The sequence below is a fragment of the Muntiacus reevesi genome, chromosome 5, assembly GCF_963930625.1.
Source record: "Muntiacus reevesi chromosome 5, mMunRee1.1, whole genome shotgun sequence".
NCBI classification, from domain to species: Eukaryota; Metazoa; Chordata; class Mammalia; order Artiodactyla; family Cervidae; genus Muntiacus; species Muntiacus reevesi.
The window spans coordinates 75238215-75262987 of record NC_089253.1 but is presented as its reverse complement, the minus strand read 5'-3'; the positions used below and the strand labels follow the sequence as shown (position 1 = coordinate 75262987).

Sequence of the window (24773 nt, the reverse complement as noted above, 5' to 3'; positions counted from 1 at the left end):
AGATCATTTCTTTAAGGGAAGAAACTTTTTTGTCTCAAAAGTCTGCAGCCAGGCCAACAATGTCATGTTCTGTGTTCTCTCAGAGCAGCCAGGGAAAGTATTCCAAAGAACTGCTCTTCACGTATATGTTTTATTGTATTGCAGAAATCACTCTAAAGTCAAAAACTTCATAAGAATTAGATGCCCTAATATCATGCTAATTGCCGTGGCTTTCCCTTTTAGAAAAGTCAGACCCGCTTTCTGGGGGCATATTCTCTCACCTGGAGGAGAGCCCACCCACAGGGACATTGCTTAGAATGGAAGCAGCTGGGAGCTTCCCCTGCATGTTAAAGTTTTCACATACAAATGGAAGGAAGAGATGGTACTGTCCAATCTGCCTTGATCACACAGATTTTTTTCATGAAGGATGTTGTCTTACATGTGAATGTCTTGAAGCATGTAACTGGTTAGAGTCAACAATTAAATGGTTTGTTATGGAAGTTTATTTTTCATTCTCCTCACACAGCAGTGCAACCTGCGTTGTGATCCAGTGACTAGGAGGTTTCTTTGTGGATAAGTACACAGATGTTAAAAAGTTTGAGGATAAACCAGCAGCTGTCAAAATACCCGACCTCTCAGGTGTCTGGTAAACTGGGCATTCAAAAGTATAGAGTTCTGGCTCTGTCTGCTTAGACGCATTTGATCTTTCAGTAGAAATCTAAAAAATAAATAAATAAATGCTCAAATTACACAGTTCAAGTAAGCCAGTAGCTCACATTTCTTTTACACTAGATTTGGGGAGTTTGTTATAAATTGAATACTTTTAACTTTAGGTGGTTATGTGGTTATGTAACTGCATATAGAATTATGCCTGAGTTTTTTAGAGTTACTAGTATAGCTTTATAGTATGTATTCTTGAGAAATCACACTAGATGTTTGTATAGCATCTATTTTAGGTTTTAGGAGTATTTGGGGCTATTTTACATGTCTGTAGTCTGAAGTATATCAGCCAGTCTCCCTAGTGAAATCATAAGGATGGGAAGTAGAAGGAGTGGTTGGTACTACTGAGGGAAAGCTCAGTGTTTTAAAACTTTGTGATAAACATCTGGGAGATTACCTTTGTTGGCAAGAAGTATATTTCAGGAAAATCACAACATATCTCACAAGGTAGCGAGTCTTCTAGTATTTTTTCTTTGTGATTCCACCTTGCCCCCTCAATGAATAAACCAAAGACGTGAACTCCAACATGTGTGGGGTCTGTGCCCTAAGAACAAAGAGAGGTGGTGTCAGTGGGTCCCAGATGAGATGCTCCCTTTAATAGAAGCTGCATCTACAGCTGCCATTGCCGTGTGGGTTCTAAGGTGAGTACTTTACCGTAGAGGTACTCATTGCCAGGTTCTAAGGTACGCACTTCATTCTCTTCCTTCTCTGAGAGCATGAGCGATTTGTAGGTTTTGATCTACATATGATGATCCTGGATTGACAAGTATTTCAAATACAGTAAAACTTCAAATTTCTAGAATTGTAATCCTTAGGCCACTTTTTAAAAAGAGCAAAAACAATGACAAAACAAGTCAATCTTCTAGTAAGATGGCAGAGTAGCAAGACCCTGTGCTCACCTCTTCCTGTGGTCACACCATATTTACAGAGCAAATATTGATGAGAATGATCTGAAGACCAGTAGAAAAGATTTTCTGCAACTCAAGATGTAAAGAAGGAACCAAAATGAGACAGGTAAGAGGGGCAGAAATGCAGTAGGGTAGGCAGACCACAAACGGGGAGGGTAATCACAATTGCAGAGGTTCTTCTCTACAAGGAGCAAGTGGTCTGAGAGTACATGGAAGTTTCTCCAGGATAGATCACATGCTGAGCCATAAAAACAAGTCTCATTAAATTTAAGATTGCTGCAATCATGTCAAGTTCCCTACCACAATGCTAAGAGACTAGAAACTAACAAGAACAAAACCTGTACAACACAAACATACAGACACTAAACAATAGGCCACTAAACAACCAATGGGTGACTGAAGAAATCAAAAAGGAAATTAAAAAAATACCTTAAGACAAATGAAAATGGAAGCACAATGATCCAAAATCTACAAGATGCAGCAAAACAGTTCTCAGAGACAAGTTTACATTGATGCAAGCCTACTTTAGGAAACAAAAAAAATCTCAAACAACCTAACCTCACATCTAAAGGAACTAGAAAAAGAACAAACAAAAACTCAAGGTTAGTAGAAGAAAATAAATAACAATCAGAGCAGAAGTAAGTAAAATAGAGACTAAAAATATAGAAAAGATCAATGAAACTGAATCAATGAAGCTGATTCTTTGAAACGTACCACAAAATCAATAAACCTTCAGCTAGACTCATCAAGAAAAAAAGAGAGAGGGCCCAAATAAAATCAGAAACAAAAGAGAAGTTACAAATGAGACCACAAAAATTTAAAAGATCAGAAAAGAGTACCATGAACAACTATATGCCAATAAAATGGACAACCTAGAAGAAATGAATAAATTCCTAGAAATGTACAATCTCCCAAGTTTGAATCAGGAAGAAATAGAAAATATTAACAGACTGATTACCAGTAATGAAATTGAGTCAGTAATGAAATAATCAAAACACTGCCAACAAACAAAATCCTGGACTAGATGGCTTCACAGGGTGTTAAAGAAGAGTTAACATCCATCTTTCTCAAACTATTCCAAAAAATTGAAGAGGAAATAATGCTTTGGATCTCATTTCACCAGGCCAGCACTACCCTGAAACCAAAACCAGCAAAAGATAGGACAGAGAAAAAAAAAAATTACAGGCCAATACCACTGATGAACATAGATGCACTAATCTTTATGGGAATGTAAAGTGATGCTGCCACTATGGAAAATAGTATGGCATTTCCTCAAAAATTTCAACAGAATTACCATATGATCCAACAGTTCCGCTCCTAGATCTATACCCAAAAGAACTGAATCAGGGACTCAAACAGCTGTCTGCACACCCATGTTTGTAGCAGCACTGTTCACAATGGCCAAATGGAATCGACTCAAGCGTCTATGGACAGAGGAATGGATGGAAAAAATATGGTGTTGTGGACTAAAAGTCTTTTGTTGCTAAGTCACGTCACTAAGCCATGTCCGACTCCTTGTGACCCCATGGACTGAAGCATGCCAGGCTTCCCTGTCCTTCACCATCTCCTGAAGCTTGCTCAAACTCATGTCCATTGAGTAAGTGATGCTATGCAAACATCTCATTCTTTGTCGCCATACTATTTTCCATAGTGGCAGCATCACTTTACATTCCCATAAAGATTATTGCATCTATGTTCATCAGTGGTATTGGTGTTCATCAGGGGTATTCTCCCCCTGCCCTCAGTCTTTCCCAGCATCAGGATCTTTTCCAATGAGTCAGCTCTTCACATCAGGTGGCCAAAATATGTATCCTCCTCAGATTTATAAATTGAGGCCCTATTGCCCAGAGTAGCTATATTTAGAGATGAGGCCTCTAAAGAAGCAATTAAAGTCATATGAATGGGGGGTTCCTGACCCAATAAGATGAATATCGTTATAAGGAGAGACACCAGAGAGTTTGTTCTTTCTCTCTCCACACATGCATATCAAGGAAAGGCCAGGTGAGGGCATAGCTAGAAGACAGCTGTCTGCAAGCCAGGAAGAACTCTTAGCTGGCACCCTGATCTCAGGCTCCCAGTCTCCAACACTGGGAGAAGATACATTTCTGTTATTTAGGCCATCCTGCTTGTGGTGTTTGTTATGGCGGCCTGAGTTGAGATGTGGTATACACATACAATGAAATATTATTTAGTCTTAAAAAAAGAAGGAAATTCTGACACATGCTACCACATAGATGACATTATAAAGACATTATGCTATGTGAAATAAGGTGCGTGCTAAGTCATTTCAGGTCTTCCCTCATAGCTCAGTTGATAAAGAATCTGACTGCAGTGCAGGAGACCCAGGTTCGATCCCTGGGTCGGGAAGATCCCCTGGAGAAGGAAATAGCTACCCACTTCAACACTCCAGTATTTGTTTGGAATATTACCTTTGGGGGCTTCCAGTGTTTAAGACTTTGCCTTCCAATGCAGGGGGTCTGAGTTCGATCCCTGCTCAGGGAGCTAATTTCCCACATGCCTCATGACCAAAAAAAACCCCAAAACATAAAACCAAAGCAAAATTATAATAAATTAAACCATAAAATGGTCCACATCAAAAAATCTTAAAAAAGGAAAGAAATACCGTCTTCAAATCCTGACATAGAAGTGTTCAGTCTTCATCTATGTCAGGGGAGAGTTATAAACAGAAACAATACTGTAATAAATAAAAACTTCAAAAATGGTCCACATTAAAAAAAAATCTTAAGAAAGAAAGAAATACCATCTTCAAATCCTGATCTAACAGTATTCCGTCTTCATTTATGTCAGGGGAGAGTTGTAAAGTTCATTTATTGTATTTATCTAAATCTTTTATTCACTTAATATATTTATAATTCTTCCCAACTCCCTAGAAGCAGAGTGGGAGAGATGGCATTTAATGACATTTGGGCTTGAAGGAAGACTATACCATGCTCTAGTGCCTAGTATTGGGCCTGGCACTTGGTAAATGAGGAATGAAGGTTTGTTGAGGGAATGATTGATGGATGGATTGAACGAATGAATGATTATCCTTTCCAACCTCTGAAGTATTCCAGTACTTCAGTATTCAGAATTCCAGTATTCCAGTACCTTAAAGGCTCTCCTGACTATGTTGAGTTTCTTCTGGATGATTATGGAGAATTCCTCGTCTTTGACGTCGGTGGTGTCCGAGATCACATGGTGGGTAAAAGTCAGGGCATCTGTAGATATTCCTTGGGACCGTCCATAGTCTTGAAGCACAGTGATAAGAAAGGCTTTGGAGAAAAACATGTGCCAAGTTCCTTGTGAGTCTCAGGGACTCAGAAGCTGTGCCTGTCTAAAAGTTTCCCGTGGGGATTAACAATATTGATATCTCATGGGAAGGGAAGAGTGGAGAAGAAAGTGTCAGGAAACGCCCGTGGTATGTGCGAGAAGGGGCTGGATGGGAGGAGAGTATAAATCCAACTGCCTCACTCAGGACTTGGGGATATTAGTCTGGCCAGGAGCATGAGCTTCCTGGGAAACATGAGAGCATTTGTAGGCCCAGTGACCCTCCCATATTCCACATGGGAAGAGAGGGGCTATGGATCCCAGGACCTGATCACTTTTGACCCAGTCTTGGCTAATCAAAGTACCTCATATTCCTGGCAGCAAACATGGGGCTCAGGGGCAAAAGCCGAGACCCAAGTGTGTCAGAGCCTTTCTCAAGAAATGACATATGGGGACATCCCTGGTGATAAGTGGTTAAGACTCCATGCTCTCAATGCAGGGTGCCCGGATTAGACCCCTGGTTGGGGAACTAGATCCCAAATGCCACAACTAAGACCCGTATGGACCTTAGGAAGAGGAAGGCCCTTTTTCCTCTGGAGGTGCTAAACTTCTTGTGGCCATTTTTTCCCTTGGTTGCATGGAGAAAGGCTATGTGCAGCAGAGGAAAATAAAAGAGACCAAGCCATAGCAAAAACAGAGCTGAGACATGAGGAGGCAGCCTGAGAGTGACATGGAGGATTTTGACTACCTGAATCCAGCCATGCTTGAAGCCAGACCCCTTTGGCTTTCTTTCCACTTATATGTGCTTATAACTTGCCCACTTTTGCTTACACAAGTTTGCATTGCCTTCTGTAGCTTGATACCAAGATACCTAACAGAATTCTTAACTGTTCTCCTTGCCACCAGCTCCTTTTCTCTTGTTTAATTCTTGTTCTGCATAAACTGCCAGTTGAGTAACTCCATTCTACTTGATCATGTAATGCTGCTGCCTGGAAGCCACCACACCAGAGTGAGTTTTAGTTTCTTCTGACTGCGCAATTTAAAGCCTGTCATACTGGCATGCCTCTTCTACTCTAAATACCTACTCACTGGGCCTGACTCAGTGCCTCTGTTCAGCCTTCAGCCTTAGATAATCTTTCTCAAATTTCCCTACAATTCTTCAAGGCCCAAGAGACCATCTCTACAGGCCCAACCAGAAGTGACCTCTCTCTGTGCCCCTTTCAGAAGGCTAAATGCTCCAGGAGAGGATGCTATTTTCTCTGATAAAAAGCTATTCGTAGTTTAGTGCAGTGGTTAAACATGTGAATTTCCAAGTCAGATAGGCTAAGTTTGAACCTTGGCTCAGTCGCTTATTGTGGGATTTTGGACAAATTATAATGTCTCTCTGCCTAGGTTTTCTTATCTGAAAATAGGGATAATAATAGTGACAACATTATAAGATTTTCATGAGGATTGAATGACTTAATAAAGACAAAATCCTGGGCTTCCCTGGTGGCTCAGTGGTTAAGAATCCACCTGCCAATGCAGGGGACACGGGTTCGATCCCTGCTCCGGGAAGATCCCACTTGTCGCAAGACGACTGAGCCCATACACCACAACCACTGAACCACTCTACAGCCCAGGAGCCACGACTCCTGAGCTCACGTGTCAGGACTGCTGAAGCCCGAGCGCTCCAGTGCCCGAGCTCTGCGGCAAGAGCAACTGCTGCAGTGAGAAGCCCATGCGCCACGAGAGAGCAAACCCTGCTCTCCACAACTAGAGGAAAAGCCCAGGCAGCAACAAAGACCCAGTGGGGCCAAATAAGTAAATAAAATTTTAAGAATCATACACACACACACACATACACACAATCCTTAGAGAGTGCCTGGCGCCTGGTACTAGTAAGTACTATATTTAGTAAGTACTAAGGGTGCTAACTGCTGTCCTCTTATTCTGTCCCTACCTGGATAGTATCTAATTGGTAAGAAGGAAGCGTCAAGCCTCATCTTAGAAGTTATTTCCTTAGTGGCCTTCCCTTCCCTGACCCTTAGTTTAGGTCCTCCTGTTTTAGGCTCTAAGAATATTCATCTATTCTTATATTCATTCAGAAATGCACTTACTCTTTCTTCAAATATTTACTGAGAATTTTTTTGGTGCTGAGGGCTACATTAGGTGCTTCGAATACAATAGGGAATAAAAATGGAACTGGCTCCTGCCTTCGTGGATCTTACAGACTAATGCGGCCCCTTTACAACTCTCATTACTCCCTGACCATACATTATTGCAACAGGTTCTGGCTGAATATCTGTCTTTCCTGCTGGACATTTGTGCCAATCTGGTGGGGCCTAGGACCCAACAAACATTTATTCATTAATTCTTATTAAATGAATAAATGAACGAGATGGCTGAAGCACAGAATCAATCCCTTGGGCAGGTGCCCATCTCCAGGAGTCCACTCTTAAGATGCAGTGACTTTGGAGAGGCATCTAATCTTGTTGGATTCTGACCTCATAGAATTAATGACCTAGAGATGAGGAAGGGAGACTCTTGCCAGGGTGAGGGTGAGGTCTGACAAAGATGTGGGTCTATTCTGGTGCTTGAGGAGATGGGGCAAGGGAAGGACGTGAATGGGAAGGGAGGAGAGAGACTGCTCTAGTGCATGCGAGAGGACCTGGTACCTGTAAATGTGTGTGTGTGTGTGTGTGTGTGTGTGTGTGTTTGTGTGTTGGGGGTGGGGGAGCAGGGCTAGCCTAGGGACCTCTCATCCCAGAGAGGAAGAGGACAGAGAGAGTGCTGGTGGAGGTGTTGGGGACAGACTTGCCTGGATCAGGTATAGGGCTGGTCCAGGTTCTCATGCTCACCTTGTGGAAAGAAGAAAGCTGGGAGCCAGTATCTTGCAGGAAATCCTTCAGAGAATTCACTGTTTTGCTCAGTGGGATATTTGGGGTCTTGGCTACATGATGTGCTGCAGTGCTTCCAAGCTGTGACATGTCTCATATACCTATTGGAAGGCAGACCACAGATTGGTGTGGTTAGAGGTATAATAATTGCACATTTTCAGATGATGTGAGCAATTTCTTCCAGCCTCTTTTAGATTCCTCCTTCCCTTTTCATCTCAAACTCTCCCCCTTCTCTGGACTCTTATCCTGTAGTTTAATGAAAACCAGCTATGGCTTTAAAGCTTTTGAGAACACAAAGCCCTGGAAAGCAATTAACAAGTGATGTGGTTATTACAGTAGGAATCTTGACTGGGCTTTGTGGAATCTTGCAGATTGGGTTTGAGTTACTGCCTTCTCTAAGAAGATAAACAGTAGCATTCACTTATAGTTCAATGGTGAAAGAGACAGTTTGGTATAGACTTTGGAACTAGGTTTTCCGGGTTCAAATCTCAATACTTCCACTTTCTAGCTGTGAAAATTTGGGCAAGTTGCTCCATGTTTTTGTGTCAATTTCCACATCTCTAAAATGAGAATGATAAATAATAGTACCTACTTCATGTCACAGGGTTACTATGAGAAGTCGATTAGTATGAGCAAAATGCTTTGAAAAATGACACTCTGTGTGTGTGCATTCTCAGTCATGTCTGACTTTCTGTGACTCTATGGACTGTAGGCCACCAGGCTCCTCTGTCTGTGGGATTCTCCAGACAAGAATACTGGAATGGAATGCCATTTCCTTCTCCAGATCTTTCCAGCTCAGGGATTGGAATCTGCATCTCCTGCATGTGCAGGTGGATTCTTTACCACTAAGGCAGAGGAACCAGAGATTAAATTGCCAAGATCCATTGCATCATAGAAAAAGCAGAGAGTCCCAGAAAAACATCTACTTCTGCTTTATTGACTACTCCAAAGCCTTTGACTTTGTGGATCACAATAAACTGGAAAATTCTTAAAGAGATGGGAATATCAGACCACCTTACCTGTCTCCTGAGAAATCTGTATACGTGTCAAGAAGCATCTGTGTGCAGTTAGAACCGGAAATGGAACAACAGGCTGGTTCCAAATTGGGAAAGGAGTATGTCAAGGTGTATATTGTCACCCTGCTTATTTAACTTATATGCAGAATACATCATGTGAAATGCCAAGCTGGATGAAGCACTAGCTGGAATCAAGATTGCTTGGAGAAATATCAATAACTTCAGACATGCAGATGATACCACCCTTACGGCAGAAAGTGAGGAAGAACTAAAGAGCCTCTTGATGAAAGTTCAGTTCAGTTCTGTTGCTCAGTCATATGTGACTCTTTGCGACCCCATGAAATGCAGCTCTCCAGGCCTCCCTGTCCATCATCAACTCCCAGAGTTTACTCAGACTCATGTCCATTGAGTCAGTGATGCCATCTAACCGTATCATACTTTGTCGTCCCCTTCTCATCCCACCTTCAATCTTTCCTAGCATCAGGGTCTTTTCAAATGAATCAGTTCATTCCCAGCATCAGGTGGCCAAAGTTTTGGAGTTTCAGCTTCAGCATCAGTCCTTCCAATGAATATTCAGGACTGATTTCCTTTAGGATGGACTGGTTGGATCTCCTGGCAGTCCAAGGGACTCTCAAGAGTCTTCTCCAACACCACAGTTCAAAAGCATCAATTCTTCAGCATTCAGTTTTCTTTGTAGTCCAACTCTCACATCCATATATGACTACTGGAAAAACCATAGTTTATTAATGGACCTTTGTTGGCAAAGTGATGTCTCTGCTTTTTAATAAGCTGTCTAGGTTGGTCATAGCTTTTCTTCCAAGGAGTAAGCATTTTTTAATTTCATGGCTGCAATCACCATCTGCAGTGATTTTGGCACCCAAAAGAGTAAAGTCTGTCACTGTTTCCATTGTTTCACCATCTATTTGCCATGAAGTGATGGGACCAGATGCCATGATCTTAGTTTTCTGAATGTTGAGTTTTAAGACAACTTTTTCACTCTCCTATTTCATTTTCATCAAGAGGCTCTTTAGTTCTTCTTTGCTTTCTGCCATAAGGGTGGTGTCATCTGTGTATTGAGGTTATTGATATTTCTCCCAGCAATCTTGATTCCAGCTTGTACTTCATCTAGTCCAGCATTTCTCATGACGTACTCTGCATGTAAGTTAAATAAGCAGGGTGACAATATATAGCTTTGATGTACTCCTTTCCCTATTTGTAACCAATTTATTGTTCCATGTCCAGTTTTAACTGTTGCTTCTTGACCAGCATCAGATTTCTCCGGAGGCAGGTCAGGTGGTCTGGTATTCCCATCTTTTGAAGAATTTCCCACAGTTTGTTGTGATCCACACAGTCAAAGGCTTTGGCATAGTCAATAAAGAAGAAGTAGATGTTTTTCTAGAGCTCTCTTCCTTTTTTGATGATCCAGCAGATGTTGGCAGTTTGATCTCTTGTTCCTCTCCCTTTTCTAAATCCAGCTTGAACATATGGAAGTTCAAAATCAGCAAACTAAAATGGACTGGAATGGGTGAATTTAACTCAGATGACCATTATAACTACTACTGTTGGCAAGAATCCCTTAGAAAAAATGGAGTAGCCATCATAGTCAAGAAGAGTCCAAAAGGCAGTACTTGGACGCAATTTCAAAAATGAAAGAATGACCTCTGTTCGTTTCCAAGGCAAACCATTCAATATTACAGTAATCCAAGTCTATGCCCCAACCAATAATACTGAAATTAAAAGAGGCCATCCTGAAGATCAGTTCTGAATTCATTGGAAGGACTGATGCTGAAGCTGAAACTCCAATATTTTGGCCACCTGATGCAAAGAACTGACTCATTGGAAAAGACCCTGATACTGGAGGAGAAGAGTATGACAGAGGATGAGATGGTTGGATGGCATCACTGTCTCGATGGACATGTGTTCGAGCAAGCTCTGGGAGTGGGTGATGGATAGGGAGGCCTGGCATGCTGCAGTCCATGGGGTCGCAATGAGTAGGACACGACTGAGTGACTGAACTGAACTGAACTGAACTGAATCACCTGGAAAGCCCAACACCCTGTGAGGCACTCCTTAAATGTGAACTACTGTCATGCCTTTCAAATTATTTTGTGACATGTATTAAAAAATTTAAAAATTATATGTAATTGGTTTTTATATCTTTTCACATTTCTTCCTGCTCGTGTCACATGACACAGTGTAGCATAACAGAAAGAGGAATGTATTAGGTTCTGTTTCTACCTCTGTCTCTTAGGGTAGAGTGACCTTGGAAGGAACTCTCCAGTTCTTAGGTCTCTGCTTCCTCCTCCTAAACTGAAGATAAGAATCCCTCCTTTTGAGGAGAGGGTGGAATGTTTGGAGAAAGTAACATGGAGACCTACGTTACCATCTGTAAAATAGATAGACAATGCGAATTTGCTGTATGGCTCAGGGAACTCAAAGCAGGGCTCTGTAACAACCTTGAGGGGTGGAGCGGGGAGGGGGATGGGAAGAAGCTCAAGAGGGAGGGGACATATGTATACCTATGGCTGATTCATGTTGATGTTTGGCAGAAACCAACACAATTCTGTAAAGCAGTTATCCTTCAATTAAAAATTTTAAAATAAAAAAACTCCAAACTCTTAAAAAAATACTGATATTAACACATTTGCACCTTAAATAAAATACCATAAAATTTTTTAAATTAAAAAAAAAAAAGAATACCTCTTTTGTTTAAATTCACATGTTGCAGTGAGAACTCAGAGGCCAAGGATGTGAAATTACATGGTGAAAGCACTAAGCTCCAAATAAAAATGATGCAGAAACATAGAGCAGCCTTTCTACATACCGATGATGCATTGCGGTGTACGCCATTTTGGCCCAGGTGTTAAAGAAGTTCAGCCTCTGGATGAGGTCATTCACCCAGGAACTCAGGGCTTTACATGACTTGTAGGCATGTTTCTGTTGGGATTGAGAAACAGGCACATCATTTTTTTTTTTTCTTTAAGATTTTGTCTTTGAAGTCATTAAGAATATATCTGTACACTTTGGTGACAGACTCAATTTTTATGCATTTTTTTTCCCCCTGGGCCTGCCCTATGCAAATTGGGCTTAGTCAGGAGTGCTGTTCTACCTGAAGTCTTCACTCTGGTCCTCGGACCTTCCTTCGACCTTCTTTTGTTCTATTTTCTTGGACTTTTCCCTTCCTTGTCTTTTAGCCACTGCCATTTTGCCAGAAATAAATAACTTGGCAAGAGGATGATATTTTCCAACTAAAAGCACTGAGTGAGAAATCTGAAAACTCTTAACCAGGGCAAATCAGCACAATCTTAACAGTGCTTTGGATAAAACACTTGCAAGTTTCCATCCTGGCTAGTCTTTCCTCATTCTTTTCAGGTTCTTCAGTCTTCTCTGCTGCCCACCCCTCTACCCACCCACTTCCTTCCCCTTATCTGGGAAGATTACCTTCATAGGCCATTAAGTCTAAGTAATCTCAACTTTCTGGCCTTCCCCTATATAAAATTCTATAAATCTCCATCCACTGTCTCCCCCCCTCCCCTTTTCCGTCCAGTTTTGAGTCAAGCTGGTTCCTGCCCCTATGCACTGCACAGCACTTCTGGAGTATTTTTGCTTTTCCAAAGCTTCAACTTCCATTTTCCGTCCCTTTGTTTATTAACACACTCTTCTGTCTTAAATACACAAGCCACCTAACACGCAATCCTGCTTGTTTGATCCTCAACAGAAAAGCAAACTGCATTCAAGAATAGATTAAAAGGATCATAAACAGTGATCAGGTGGGATTCAGCCCTGGGAGGGAAGGATGGGTAAACATGAAGATCAAAAAATGTGATTCACCACAACGTAGGAAGGAAGGATAAAAATCCCATGATCATTTTGTTAGGTAGTTAGAATAGAAAACAGGAGTCCAAAATGGCGGTGGCTAAAAGACAAGGAAGGGAAAAGCCCAAGAAAATAGAACAAAAGAAGGTCAAAGGAAGGTCCGAGGACGGGAGTGAGGACTTCAGGCAGAACAGCACTCCTGATTAAGCCCAATTTGCATAGGGCAGGCCCAGGGGGAAGAAAAAAAACCAAAAAGAGGCGCCAAAGGGCTCTCGCTCTCTCTCCCACGCGTGTGTGTGCTCGCTCGCTCTTTCTTTCTTTCTCTTTCTCTCCCGTGCAATGGGGCACTCTTCTTTTCGTGTCTTTAAATCGACATGCCCTCATGCCTCTAAGATGGATTTTCCTGCTATCTTCTAAATAAAATAGAGCTGTAACTGATTTCTCGAAGAGCTATAACACGGTCTGTCCAAGACCTGAGAGCTGTGACACGCCGAGAGGGTCTTTAATGTCCGTCACTCCAAATCCTTGTGATGAGACAAAAACCGAGGAGCATACACTCGCCTGGCAATTTCAATAGATGCACAAAAAGGATTTGACAAAATTCAACATCTTTTCATGATAAAAACTCTATACAAATTATGTATAGAAACAATGTTCCTCGGGAAAATGGGGGTTGCCAGAAGTAGATGGGAGGGGAAATACGATAATGTAGATCAAAGAGTACAAATTTTCAGTTATAAGAAGAATAACTTTTGAGGATCTAAAGCATAGTAATAATATAGTATTTTGTACTTAAAAATTGCTGAGAGTAGATCTTGATCATTCTTACCACTATAAAAAAAAGTTAACTGTGTTAACTATGTGAGGTGATGGATGCATTAATTATCTTGACCTTGGTAGTCATTCTACAATGTATATGTATATCAGATCATCATGTCATACACTTTAAATATATACAACTGTCATTGTAAAATTTTCCTCAGAAAAGTTAATAAAAACACCACCCTACTTGTGTGTTGCAAAGGAGGCAGAAAAGGCTCCTTGTAGCTCTCTAGGCTTGATCTTTTCTCTAGTCAGGCTTCTTGAACAACTTCATTGACTCTTGTCCCCTCTTCCCACTGCCTGCCAAACCTATTGTCATTTTGTGTCTTCATTAGAAGTCATCAAGGACCTTATACATTCCATATTCATGACCCCACCCTAGACTCATCCCTTCCATTTGCCTAATTTGTATTCTCTGCAGCTTTTGACTAAGTTGATTACTTCCTCCCTCTTCTGCCTTGACTCCTGTGTCCACACTCAATCCTAACTTTCTCTTGAATACTCTACTTCTAAGGTTTCATTCTTTGATTCCTCCTGTTTCCCTCACTTTCTGGTGGTGTTGCCTAATATTCCCTCACCCTTCTTCTCTCCCTACTTTACATTCTCTCTCTCAGATCTAATTCATTGTGGCTTCCACTACTTTTTCTAAGCTGATAGTACTGATATCTTGCTTTGCACTCTCATCCACTTTCTCCTGGATAGCTTCACTTGGAAGCCTCCCCTAACTTCTCGAGATGTTTCATGTCCAAAACAGGATGTCAGCATCTGACCTCGAACAGCCTCTGTTTCTGCCCACTCTGTCTCTAAATGGAACTATTGCCCACCTAATTGTTCAAGCCATACATTTCTCCCTGGCTAATTTTAGCTCTTGCCATTCGGTCAGATATGCCCTCATTTCACCCCATAGGAAACTAAACCTAGAGGATTCCAACTGAGCCATGCTCTCTCAACTTAAATTTGAACTCATGTGACTCCCAGCCCTTTCACTAGTTAACTTTCTTAGTAAGTCACGAAGCCTCTCTGCTGTTGTTTCCATATCTGTAAAATAAGGATAATGGAGCAGAGGAACCCCTAGATCCTTGCAAGATGTGAAGTCTTATGATTCTAAGTATGTGCAGCTTGCAGATCCAATATCTCAATTCTCTTCACAGCTTGCACTCAGTTTTTAAGTATTTGTAATTGTCATTGCTTTCTCTAAACTCTATGTTTTCTATTAGAGGTTTTAAAAGTACCTTTATTGAGATATAATTCACAAACCATATAATTTACTCATCAGGATTCTGTCCATTCATCAGGAATATGTGAGTTGCTTCTATCTTTTGGCTCTGAATAATGCTGCTGTGAACACTCATGACAAGTTTTTTTTTGTGTGTGTGTGGGTACATGTTTCAACTTCTCTTGGGAATATACCTAGGGTTGGAACTGATGGGTCAAATGGCAACTCTATGTTTAACTATTTGAGGAAATAAAATACTGTTTTCCAAAAGTGGCTACACCATTTTACCAAGAGCAGTATATGAAGATTCCAATGTCCCTGTATCCTTGCAATGTTTATTATTGTCTGCATTTTTCTGTCCATCATGAGTGTGAGTGCTCTGTTGTGTCCGACTCTCTGTGACCCTATAAACAGAAGCCTGCAAGGCTCCTCTGTCCATGGGATTCTCCAGGCAAGAATACTGGAGTGGGTTGCCATTTCCTCCTCCAGGGGATATTCCTGACCCAGGGATCAAACCAGTATCTTTGCGTCTCCTGCACTAGCAGATGGATTCTTCACCATTGCTCCACCTGGGAAGTAACCATCCTAGTGGGTGTGAAATTATACCTCATTGTGGTTTTGATTTGCACTTCCCTGATGATAAATGATGTTAAGCATCTTTTCATGTGTCTGCATACCTTTTGATTACAGATAAATTTTAGAAAGTAGGCAAATTCACAAAGATGTAAATCACAAATAATAAGAATTGACTGTGTGTGTGTCTGTGTGTGATTTCATCCTTATTTTTGAGCATATCCTGCTGATGCTTATAGCTGTAGTTCATCCCCTTTCACTGTTGGTATAGTCTAACATATGAATATACCATATATTTTTCCATCCTATTGTGGATGACACATTTTAGTTGTCTCCAGTATTTTGCCATTATAAATAATGATGTTCTGAATACTTTTGTACATGTCTCTTGATACTCATGTGCATAGGATTATATACTTTTTATATTGCTGAGATTATATTATATATGCCATTTTGAATCTTTAAAAATTTTTTATTCACAAAACAATATAACAAGCATTTCTCCCTCCTCTGCAATTTGTTTCAATTGTTTTAGTGATTACCCTAAAAATTACAACATGCATACTTAATCTGTAAAAATCTATGGGTTATTATTACTTTTAACTTCCTTCTCTGAGACTAAAAATTCTGTATCCTCCCCAACCTTGGCTTCTGTTGACCCTTTCTGTTCTTGTTGTTTGCATTTCAGAATGCCCAACATTCTATCCTTCTTTAAAAAAATAATCCCACTGGATGTTAATATTGTTGTTGCTTTTTATTTTTGTCAAAATTTATTCACCACCTCGTTTACCACTTTTCCTCTTCTTCATTCCTTCTTACGTCTCAGAGCTTCCCCCCTTACCTCCTTCCACCTTCCTGCTGGAAATGAGGAAAGGCATTCAGGGCTTCCCTTAGCATTTGCTAATGATGAACTCTCTCAGCATTTTCTCATTTTGGTTTATTTCATCTTCATTTTTGTTTTTAAAGATTTTTTTTGGATGCAGACCATTTTTAAAGTCTTCATGAATTTGCTGCAATATTGATTCTGTTATTTTATTTTGGCTACAAGGCATGTGGGATCTTAGCTCCCACACCAGGGAGCTAAGAATCCTCACTCCCTGCATCGCTTAACCAATGGACCTCCAGAAAATTCCCATTAGCTTTGTTTTTGAAACAAAAGTTTTGTATATACAATTTTAGTTTAACAGTTCATTTCTTTTGACACAATGAAGATACCATTTCCATTCCTTTGAAAGTTACCCTTTTCTAGCTGCTTTTGAAGAGTTTTTCTTTGATTTTCTGCAGGTTCATTAGGATGTATCTATGCATAAGTTAAAAAGGATGTATACTGCTTGGGATTCATTGAACTTCTTATATCTATCAATTCTGGAAAATTCTCAGCTCTTACTCCTTTAATCATTGCCTCTGTTTCACCCACTCTCTTCTCCCCCTCTGAACTTCAAACTAATGTTGGACAGTCTGTTTGTCCTCTATGAATCTTCATAGCTCTTTCACAGTTTCCATTCTTGTCTCTCTGGGTTGCATTCTGGATATGTTCTTATGATCTTTTTTTTTTTTTTTTTTTCCCATAGAATTTTTTTTGGCTTATAGAAACAATTTATTGCCAGAGGGCAAAGGGGCTAAGTGAGGCCAGAATTTTGAGGCAGCACACACTTCACCCCCAGCTCCTACTTTACAAAAGCAATTTTTACAGCCACCAGCCCTCTGTACAAGCGACATCCCCTTACTCCCACCTTCTTCTCATCCCACTGTACACAGCTGCCTGGTTCCCTCCAGTCACTGGTTCCCAGCAGACCCAGGCCTGCAGTGAGTTTACCTTGGAGCTGACCTGGGACCCGAGCTCGTCTTGGTGCTGGGCACCAGCTGGTCCCTATCAGGCCCATGCTCTCTTTGTGGAACTTTTTGCAGCCCCATCTCCCTTGATGTGCCTCTTGGATGCCCTAGTGGGGGTGGGATGAGGCTGTCAGGCCAGTGCTTTTGGCTTTTTTGGAACTTTCAAAATTTTAACTTGGGTTTCTTGAATCTAAAACATATGTGTTTTTACACATATTTATGTAAGTGTGTATTTTATAGAAGTATACATATTTTTATAATCCTTAAAAATGACTTAAGTGTTCTAAAACCTAAAAAAATTTCACAATACATCTTAGAGATCTTTCTAGCATATCAACACATACCTTATTATTTGGATATATCATAATTTATCTAACCAGGTTTCCATTAAGAAGTATTAGAGTTGTTTTCAGCTTTATGCTGAAACGTAAAAAGCCTTGCAACAAATATCTCTTAGATAAATTTATTTAAGTAGAATTGCCAAATTGCCCTCTCAGATTTTATTAATATATACTCACACCAAAAGTATATATAAAAGTCAAAATCTTTTAATGGATACATAATATTTCATCATGAGTCTATACCATAGTTAACTTAACCTTTCCCTAGAACCAGGGCATTTATTTCAATCAAGCAAGTGAATGGGAAAGGATAATTGCTTACCTGCCACAATTTGGGCACTTTTATATTAAGAAGAGAGTCACATATTTCCTCCAATTCTTGGGTAAGAATAATCTCTCCTTTTATAGCAAGTTGAAGATCTTTCAGAGACTTATGTATAATAGATAGCAACTGATCAAATCTTTCAATTTCTTGGATCAAAAAGGTTAGCAGGACACAGTGGATAAGTGGATCATAGCCTGGATAAAAAAAAGAAAAAACTGTGGCATCTTTCAGATAAGATGAGGCTTTACTTGGAGAGAAATAAGCTTTGAAAATTAAAGGAGTTTGATGTGGGTAGCCCAAGGATTGAAAACTATTTTCTGCAAAAGGCCAGTTAGTAAATATCCCAGGCTTTGTGGGATATTCAACTCTCCCAATGTTGAGCAGGTGCAGGCATAAAAAACGTGAAAACAAATAATCATGGCTGCAACCCAAGAAAGCTCTATGTGTGGGCACTCAAGTTTGAATTTCATGAAATATTTGTGTCATGAAATATTATTATTCTTTTGTTTTTTTCCAACCATTAGTTTAGCTTGTAGGCTCAAAATGAATCTTTTTAAAAAAACTTTATTTTGTATTGGGGTATAGCCTATTAACAACGTTGTGACAGTTTCAGATGAACAGTAAAAGTTGAATCTCTTTAAAGGGTTAAAGTATGGATGTTGAAAATTTAATAGGGCAAATTACCACAGTCCAACACTTTGGCTTCTCAGAGCTGGGTGTGGAGACAACTCTGGATAACGAGGATTGCTCTGTCTCCTCTGAATCTGCCATCCCTCCCTCCCCTTTGCTCCTCAGAGTTAAGACGTCTCCCAGCTTGGAGAGGGTCAGAGAGCCCATCTAAATCTCCCTGCCCAAAATGTGGTGCCATCAGGCAGAGAGGCAAAAAGGACAGAGACTTAAAAGCTCTGTAGAATTTCTCAAGCAGACTTGCTCCTTTCTGGTTTTCTACATTGTTACTACTTCTTTACTTTTTGTCTTGGGGTCATGGACCTTCCCCCTGTCTACCCCTGCCCCCATCATTTTCTCTTCTACTCCCCATCACCCAGCTTGGAGAGAGAAGAGGGCATTACGGAGTTAGTTTTCCATCTCACATCGGCCTTTCCACTTTGTTAATAACTTCTGTCCTCCTGATGCTGGAGTCCTTTCCTGAGGAGGCTGGGGTGAGGGGAGGAAGGTCACGTCCCATGCGTACCTTTGGGCTCTTTATGAATAGACTCCCAGATGGGGCTTAACATGATGTACTTCAGCGTGCTTGGAGTTCCAGCCCATTCTTCTTTCTCTACAGACACTGGCAGCCGCTTTAGCATGTCTGATAAAATTTCCATAACCAGCTCATCTTTGCTCTTCTCATGACTGCAAGGAAATCAAAAGAAAAAGGGAGATACAGGCCTGTTTAATCTGGGAGGGCCCTTTAGGTAGGCTCCATCTGAAGGTAAACCCAAATTCACAGAGCCACAGAACTGTGATATGGAGACCACGGAGACTTACAGAGACCATGGAGTTCATTTCATTTTGCAGGTGAGAAAACTGCCCGATGCACTTCAGACATTTGCAAGGAGATACATATTTTTAAAGTTTTCTTAAGGTTTCTTTGAAAAGTATTCATCTGAATGCATTTGCATGAAACAAGTACCAAGACTGGGATGCAAACAAGGAGGCAACCAGACAGAGGATGCTTCAGTAGCTTGATAGGTTATTCAACTGCATGTCAGATTCCTCTATGTTCATACACAGGGCTTCCTGGTAACACACTCAGTGGTGGCGACAGAACAGCATGTGTATGGGTCTGGTAGTAGTAAGCAAGGCCATAAAAACACTGAAGACAGAGGAGCTCTTTGGAATCCTTTTACAGATGAGGAAATCAGGGTTCAGGGAGGTGATAGGACCTCCCTGTACAGTGGATGAAGAGGGGAGGGGGCATACCTCTTTTGAGCTCCATCTCTCTGTTACTGTATATACTAATGGGAACTGGTTTTCCAGCAAACATTGCAGATTTCACACAGCAAAATGAGTGTGGGCCTTCAAAGTAAGTGATAGTCTGGTAATAAGCTGTGTATTTAGTCTAACAGTGCAGAGGACGAGATGATTGGATGGCATCATCAACTTAATGGATATGAGTTTGAGCAAACTCCTGGATGTGGTGAAGGACAGGGAAGATGGTGAAGGACAGGGAAGCCGGGTGTGCTACAGTCTGTGGGGTTGCAAAGAGTTGGACACAACTGAGTAACTGAACAACAACAACAAGAGCTGCTTCTGAGACAGTTTACAACTTTCATGAACTAACATTTTCCTAACTTTGTCATTATGCTTTGTTTTTGACATTAAAGGAGGGTTACTCAGTGGAACTCAGCCAAATGGTTGAAGGATCAAAAGATTTAAAAAATCAAACTCATATTCTAAGTGCAGAGATTTGCTTGCCACTGAAGACATTGCCTTGAATGTTAGAGATCTTTCAAGTCAAGTCCCACAAACAAGTATTTAATAGACTTATCAGCAAAGGTGGCCTAATTGCGATAATCATAGCCTCTCCACATGACCAAAGGGATATTAATACACATATTTGGTCGGCTTATTAAAAGTATTCCCTCATAATCATCTCATCTCATACTGGTGTATTTGCTGAATGCTGAAAGTACAGAATTGGACTTCCGTGGTGGTCCAGTGGTTGACTGTGCTGCTTCTACTGCAGGGAGAGGGAGGGGCACAAGTTCCATCCCTAGTGGATAACTAAGATCCCTGCAAGCTGTGTCGTGCCCCTGCCCCCTAAAAAAAGCAGGGGTTGTTGTCAACCTCATTAAAAAAAGAAAAGTGCAGAATTAATCCTTAAAAGTGTAGGGCCTGCAGGAAATTCAACCTGATATTCTGGGGAGGTACTGACGGAGTTCCAATTGCCTAGTCTTCTATCTCTGAATGTCAGCTTTCCTTTTATGTCACAGGTAGTTAATATATGTTCATTTTGTCAGTGAAATGAGTATCCAATGATCTTATTTTGTGTCAGTAGATTTGATTTTGACAGATATGAGCAAATAGCTAAAGTCATAGACAAATAAAATCAGATGTCATTAAAAATTTTTTTTTAAAATAAATGGACCATTTAAAAAAATCCTTATTGAATTTGCTACAATATTGCTTCTGCTTTATGTTCTGGTTTTTAGGCCATGAGGCATGTGGGATCTTAGCTCCCTGACCAGGGATTGAACCCATATCCCCTGCATTGGAAGGTGAAATCTTAACCACTGGACCACCACAGAAGTCCCCAGATGTCATTTTAACATGAATTATGTGGTCTAAAGAGACAGAAAGACTAAGAGAATGCAGGATTCCACTGGGTTCAGAGCTTTTCTAGGTAGATAGGTAAAAATGTGAGCTTCTCAGGTGGCCCTAGGGGTAAGGAATCTGCCTGCCAAGGAATCTGCCAGACACAAAAGGGGTTTGATCCCTGGATAGGGAAGATCCCCTGGAATAGATAATGGCAACCCACTCCCGTATTCTTGCTTGGAAAATTCTATGGAGAGAGCAGTCTGGCAGGCTGCAGCCCATGGGGCCCCAAAGAGTCAGACACTATTGGGTGACTAGCACACATATAAACACACACACACATGCATGTACAGGTCCTATAGAAGTAAATATAACATTTCATATTTATACAGATTCAGTTAAAAAATACCACCCGTCAGGTACAATTCACTCACTCAATGAAGATTTATTGCAACCCTACTACAGGCTTGGTAATTATATGTGTGTGTGTGCTCCTGTGTAAGTAAACTTGCTTCTCTGTCATTTGGAGAATTTAGTTTCTGTGTTTTTTGACTGTATTTTTCTGTAAGTAATATATTGTATATCTTCAAATGGATACTTAATAATTTACAACTAATATTTTTTCCTAGTGAGTTCTTACCTGAGCATGAGGTTAGTGATGGTAAATCTTGGTTGCATGGCAATGAGATCATCAATGAACTTCTGGGACTGGATCTCCCTGAAACCCCTTGTGGCCTCAGGGTGTAATTCTAGGAGCTCAGGAGGGTCGTCATCAGGTAAGGACTGGATAATGCGTATGTAGTCCTTCATGCTTCCAGATTTTGGCAGGGGCTAATGTATGTGAAAATTTAAACACTGGTTAGTTTTTACCTACTGAGATATTTACTTTTGGCAATGTATGAAGATGATATTTCCCCATGAAATTTTATACATTATTTTATGCTTATTTGTTGATGGTATACTCTATATACTTCTGTCAAAAGTTGCACTTGGGCTATGTTATAAAGTGCAGTTTCATGACAGACACATATAACTTTCTCACTGGAAAAAGAGAGAAAGGAAAAAAGAAAGGAGGGTGATTCTGACTACCCATTGCCTCAGTGACCTACAGCCACAGATAATGGATGCCCTCAAGATTTAAGAAGTCATTTTACTTTGATAAAGCCTATAGAAGACATGTGAGCATGATCTTAAGAATAACTGAAGAGACTAAGGGAGTCGGGGTGGGGGGGGGCAAAACTGATGAAGGTGGTCAAAAGGGACACACTTCCAGCTAAAATAAGCAAAACAAAACAAAACAAAAAAACCAAGTGAGTTAAAAAGCTATTTAATAGGGAAATGAAAAGATTTTTCTTCCTGTTTACCAGGTATATTTCCCAGTTGATAAGTTATAACTAAGTACTGACTGGATAAAGGCTCTGTAAGGTAAGCAGATCCTTTGGCTGATCCTAGGATCACAACTAATTAAGAAAAAATATGTTTTTAAAAACCTATTAAGTCATAATGATAAACATGGCTGTACTGGTTAAAAATACATCAAGTTCTTTAATATTCAACCCTTCAAAGATGGAGTCTAATTCTCTTTTTCTCAACTGGAGCTTGGACTAAGTGACTGCTTCTGTCAAACAGAAATAAAGTGGAAGGTATGGAGTGGGACTTTTTTTTTTTTTAAGCTTTAAAATAAAATTTTATTTTAAAAAATTCAGCTCATAACATATATATTATTCTACTCTCTGTCTACCCCTACTCCCCACCACCTTTACTGAGGCATAATTGAAAAATAAAGCTATATATACTTAAGGTGTATAACATGATAATTTGATATAAATGTAAGTTGTGAAATAATAATCACAATCAAATTAATGAACACATCTATCACATCCATATAGTTACTTTTTGTTGTTGTTGCAGTGATATTGCTTAGCATCTATTATCTAGCATATTTCAAGTATACAATACAGTATTATTAACTATAATTATCATGCTATACATTAGACCCCCAGAGCCTATTTATCTTATAACTGGAAGTTTGAACCCTGTGACCGTTATCTCCCCATTTCTCTCTGGAGAGAGACTTTGGAGACCAGGTCTTAAAAGGCACTGCAGCTTCTTTCCTCCCTCTTGGTTAACTCACTCTGGGGATGCCAGTTGCCATGTTTTGAGGACCATCAAACAGCCCCAGTGCTCCCAAATGATGGAAGATGAGTTGACCTCTGGCCAACCCATGAACTTGTGAGTGAGTCTGGGAGTAGATCCTCCGGCCGCTGTTAAGCGTTCAGATGATGCCTTGACTGTCCACCTTATGAGTAACCTCGAGCCAGAACAGCACAGCCACACTGCTCCAAGGACAGGTGCTGGTGTGGTTTTTGTTTATTAGACTATAGACTGATTCATAAGAGATGCACAGTGTTTAAAAGTGAGTTGTATCAGCGTGGACCAAAAGGGACAGAGACAGTGAAACATGGAGAGAGGACTTCAGGTTCCCGTACAACTACAGACAGGAAGCATGTGAGAAAACTATTTAGCTGCCAACAAGGGCTACCTAGGTGAGAAGTGTCTGTTGAGAGGGAGGGGCTGAGTCAAGTAACACTGCTACCTGTGGATCCCAGTTTTATCTTTCCCATCAATGAGTTTAACAGCAAAACACTTGTAGTGTTCGATGATGGCTTCCACCGAGTCAAAATTTTCATCTCCTCTGAGTCCCGTCCCTGGGACAAACTGCTGATTCCTCTCCAGCAAGTGTATTTTCACATTGCAGATTTTGTTCCCATAAAACACCACCAACACGTAGGGCTCTGGCCTGCTGGTGGTGTTCTCCTTCAATGGGCCCTGTTCTCCTTCAATAATGCCTCTTCCACTGCCCTGAAGACTGTATTTTTCAATGTACTATTCACCGTGCTGGACATCTTTGTCATCAGACCTTGAAGGGAAAGGTTTTCTCCTGCTCATGATTTTACAAAGTAGTGGATTTCGCTGAGGGCCAGAGCTGCCTGGAGACTGACATCTCTGAGGTCAGGACGGCATGCTTTCTTTATGATCTCTGTTTAGTGCAGTCTGGTTGTGTGTCACAAATGAAGAGCTGGCAACGGCACGAGGACTCTCTAGAGGACTTTGGTTTTGTGACAGGTGAGATGCTTCAGGCTTCATCTGGTGATGAGGAACTGTGAGTGTCTGGGGTCTCCTGCGGAGGCGTGGGTCAGCAGTGGCCTGCTGTGGGGTCAGGGACACAGGCAGCAACAGTGCTGGGAGGCTCGGGGTGTTGGCATAAGTCCTCTTGGAGGAGGGCGCCATACGCCCTACCATACAGACTGCCAAGGGTCTTCTAATTAAAAGATCTTCATATGAAGGGGAACTACTTAAGGAGTTACACCAAAGGAACTGCACCAAAGAGTCTCATCTGCTCAAGATCCTTGACCTGAACACTGTAATGGAAAGAGAACTTTCAGGGGTCTGAGAGGGAGTGAGAACATTTGGTATCTGGAAAGAATGCAAAACATTTGTGGCCAAGGATTTTGAAAGTTTAAAAACATTGCCTCAAATTATTTAACTCTCCTATCAATCTGATTCTGTGACTGCTTGACCAAATAGAACACTATACAGAAGAAACATTTTGTGTCAGGTCTGGTCCTGGGCCTTAAGTGTTAAAGAGAAGGGAAAAAAGAAAAGGAGTAACTGACCACTGACAAAGAAGAGAAATGCCTTGTTCACATGGCCAGGAAAGTGGGTAGTAATAGCTTTCTTGATATCTTCAAGGAAAACATTGACTGATTAATGAGGGCCACAGGGAGACATCGGGGCTTCCCAGGTGGTGCAGTGGTAA

General features: G+C 40.8%; 1 protein-coding gene across 1 annotated transcript in view; it reads right to left on the bottom strand.

Moving 5' to 3' along the window:
- Positions 1–481: 481 nt before the first annotated feature.
- The window catches only part of DNAH14 (dynein axonemal heavy chain 14), a 324938-nt gene continuing 300646 nt past the window's right edge, over positions 482–24773 (bottom strand). Inside the window, exons 70-78 of the mRNA XM_065937125.1 lie at positions 23487–23495; positions 21594–21784; positions 18888–19048; positions 17693–17889; positions 11594–11706; positions 7715–7854; positions 4716–4879; positions 1097–1243; positions 482–697 (exon numbers count right to left, since the gene is read on the bottom strand). Coding sequence (XP_065793197.1) covers positions 482–697; positions 1097–1243; positions 4716–4879; positions 7715–7854; positions 11594–11706; positions 17693–17889; positions 18888–19048; positions 21594–21784; positions 23487–23495 — 1338 coding nt within the window. The remainder of the gene's footprint in view (positions 698–1096; positions 1244–4715; positions 4880–7714; positions 7855–11593; positions 11707–17692; positions 17890–18887; positions 19049–21593; positions 21785–23486; positions 23496–24773) is intronic.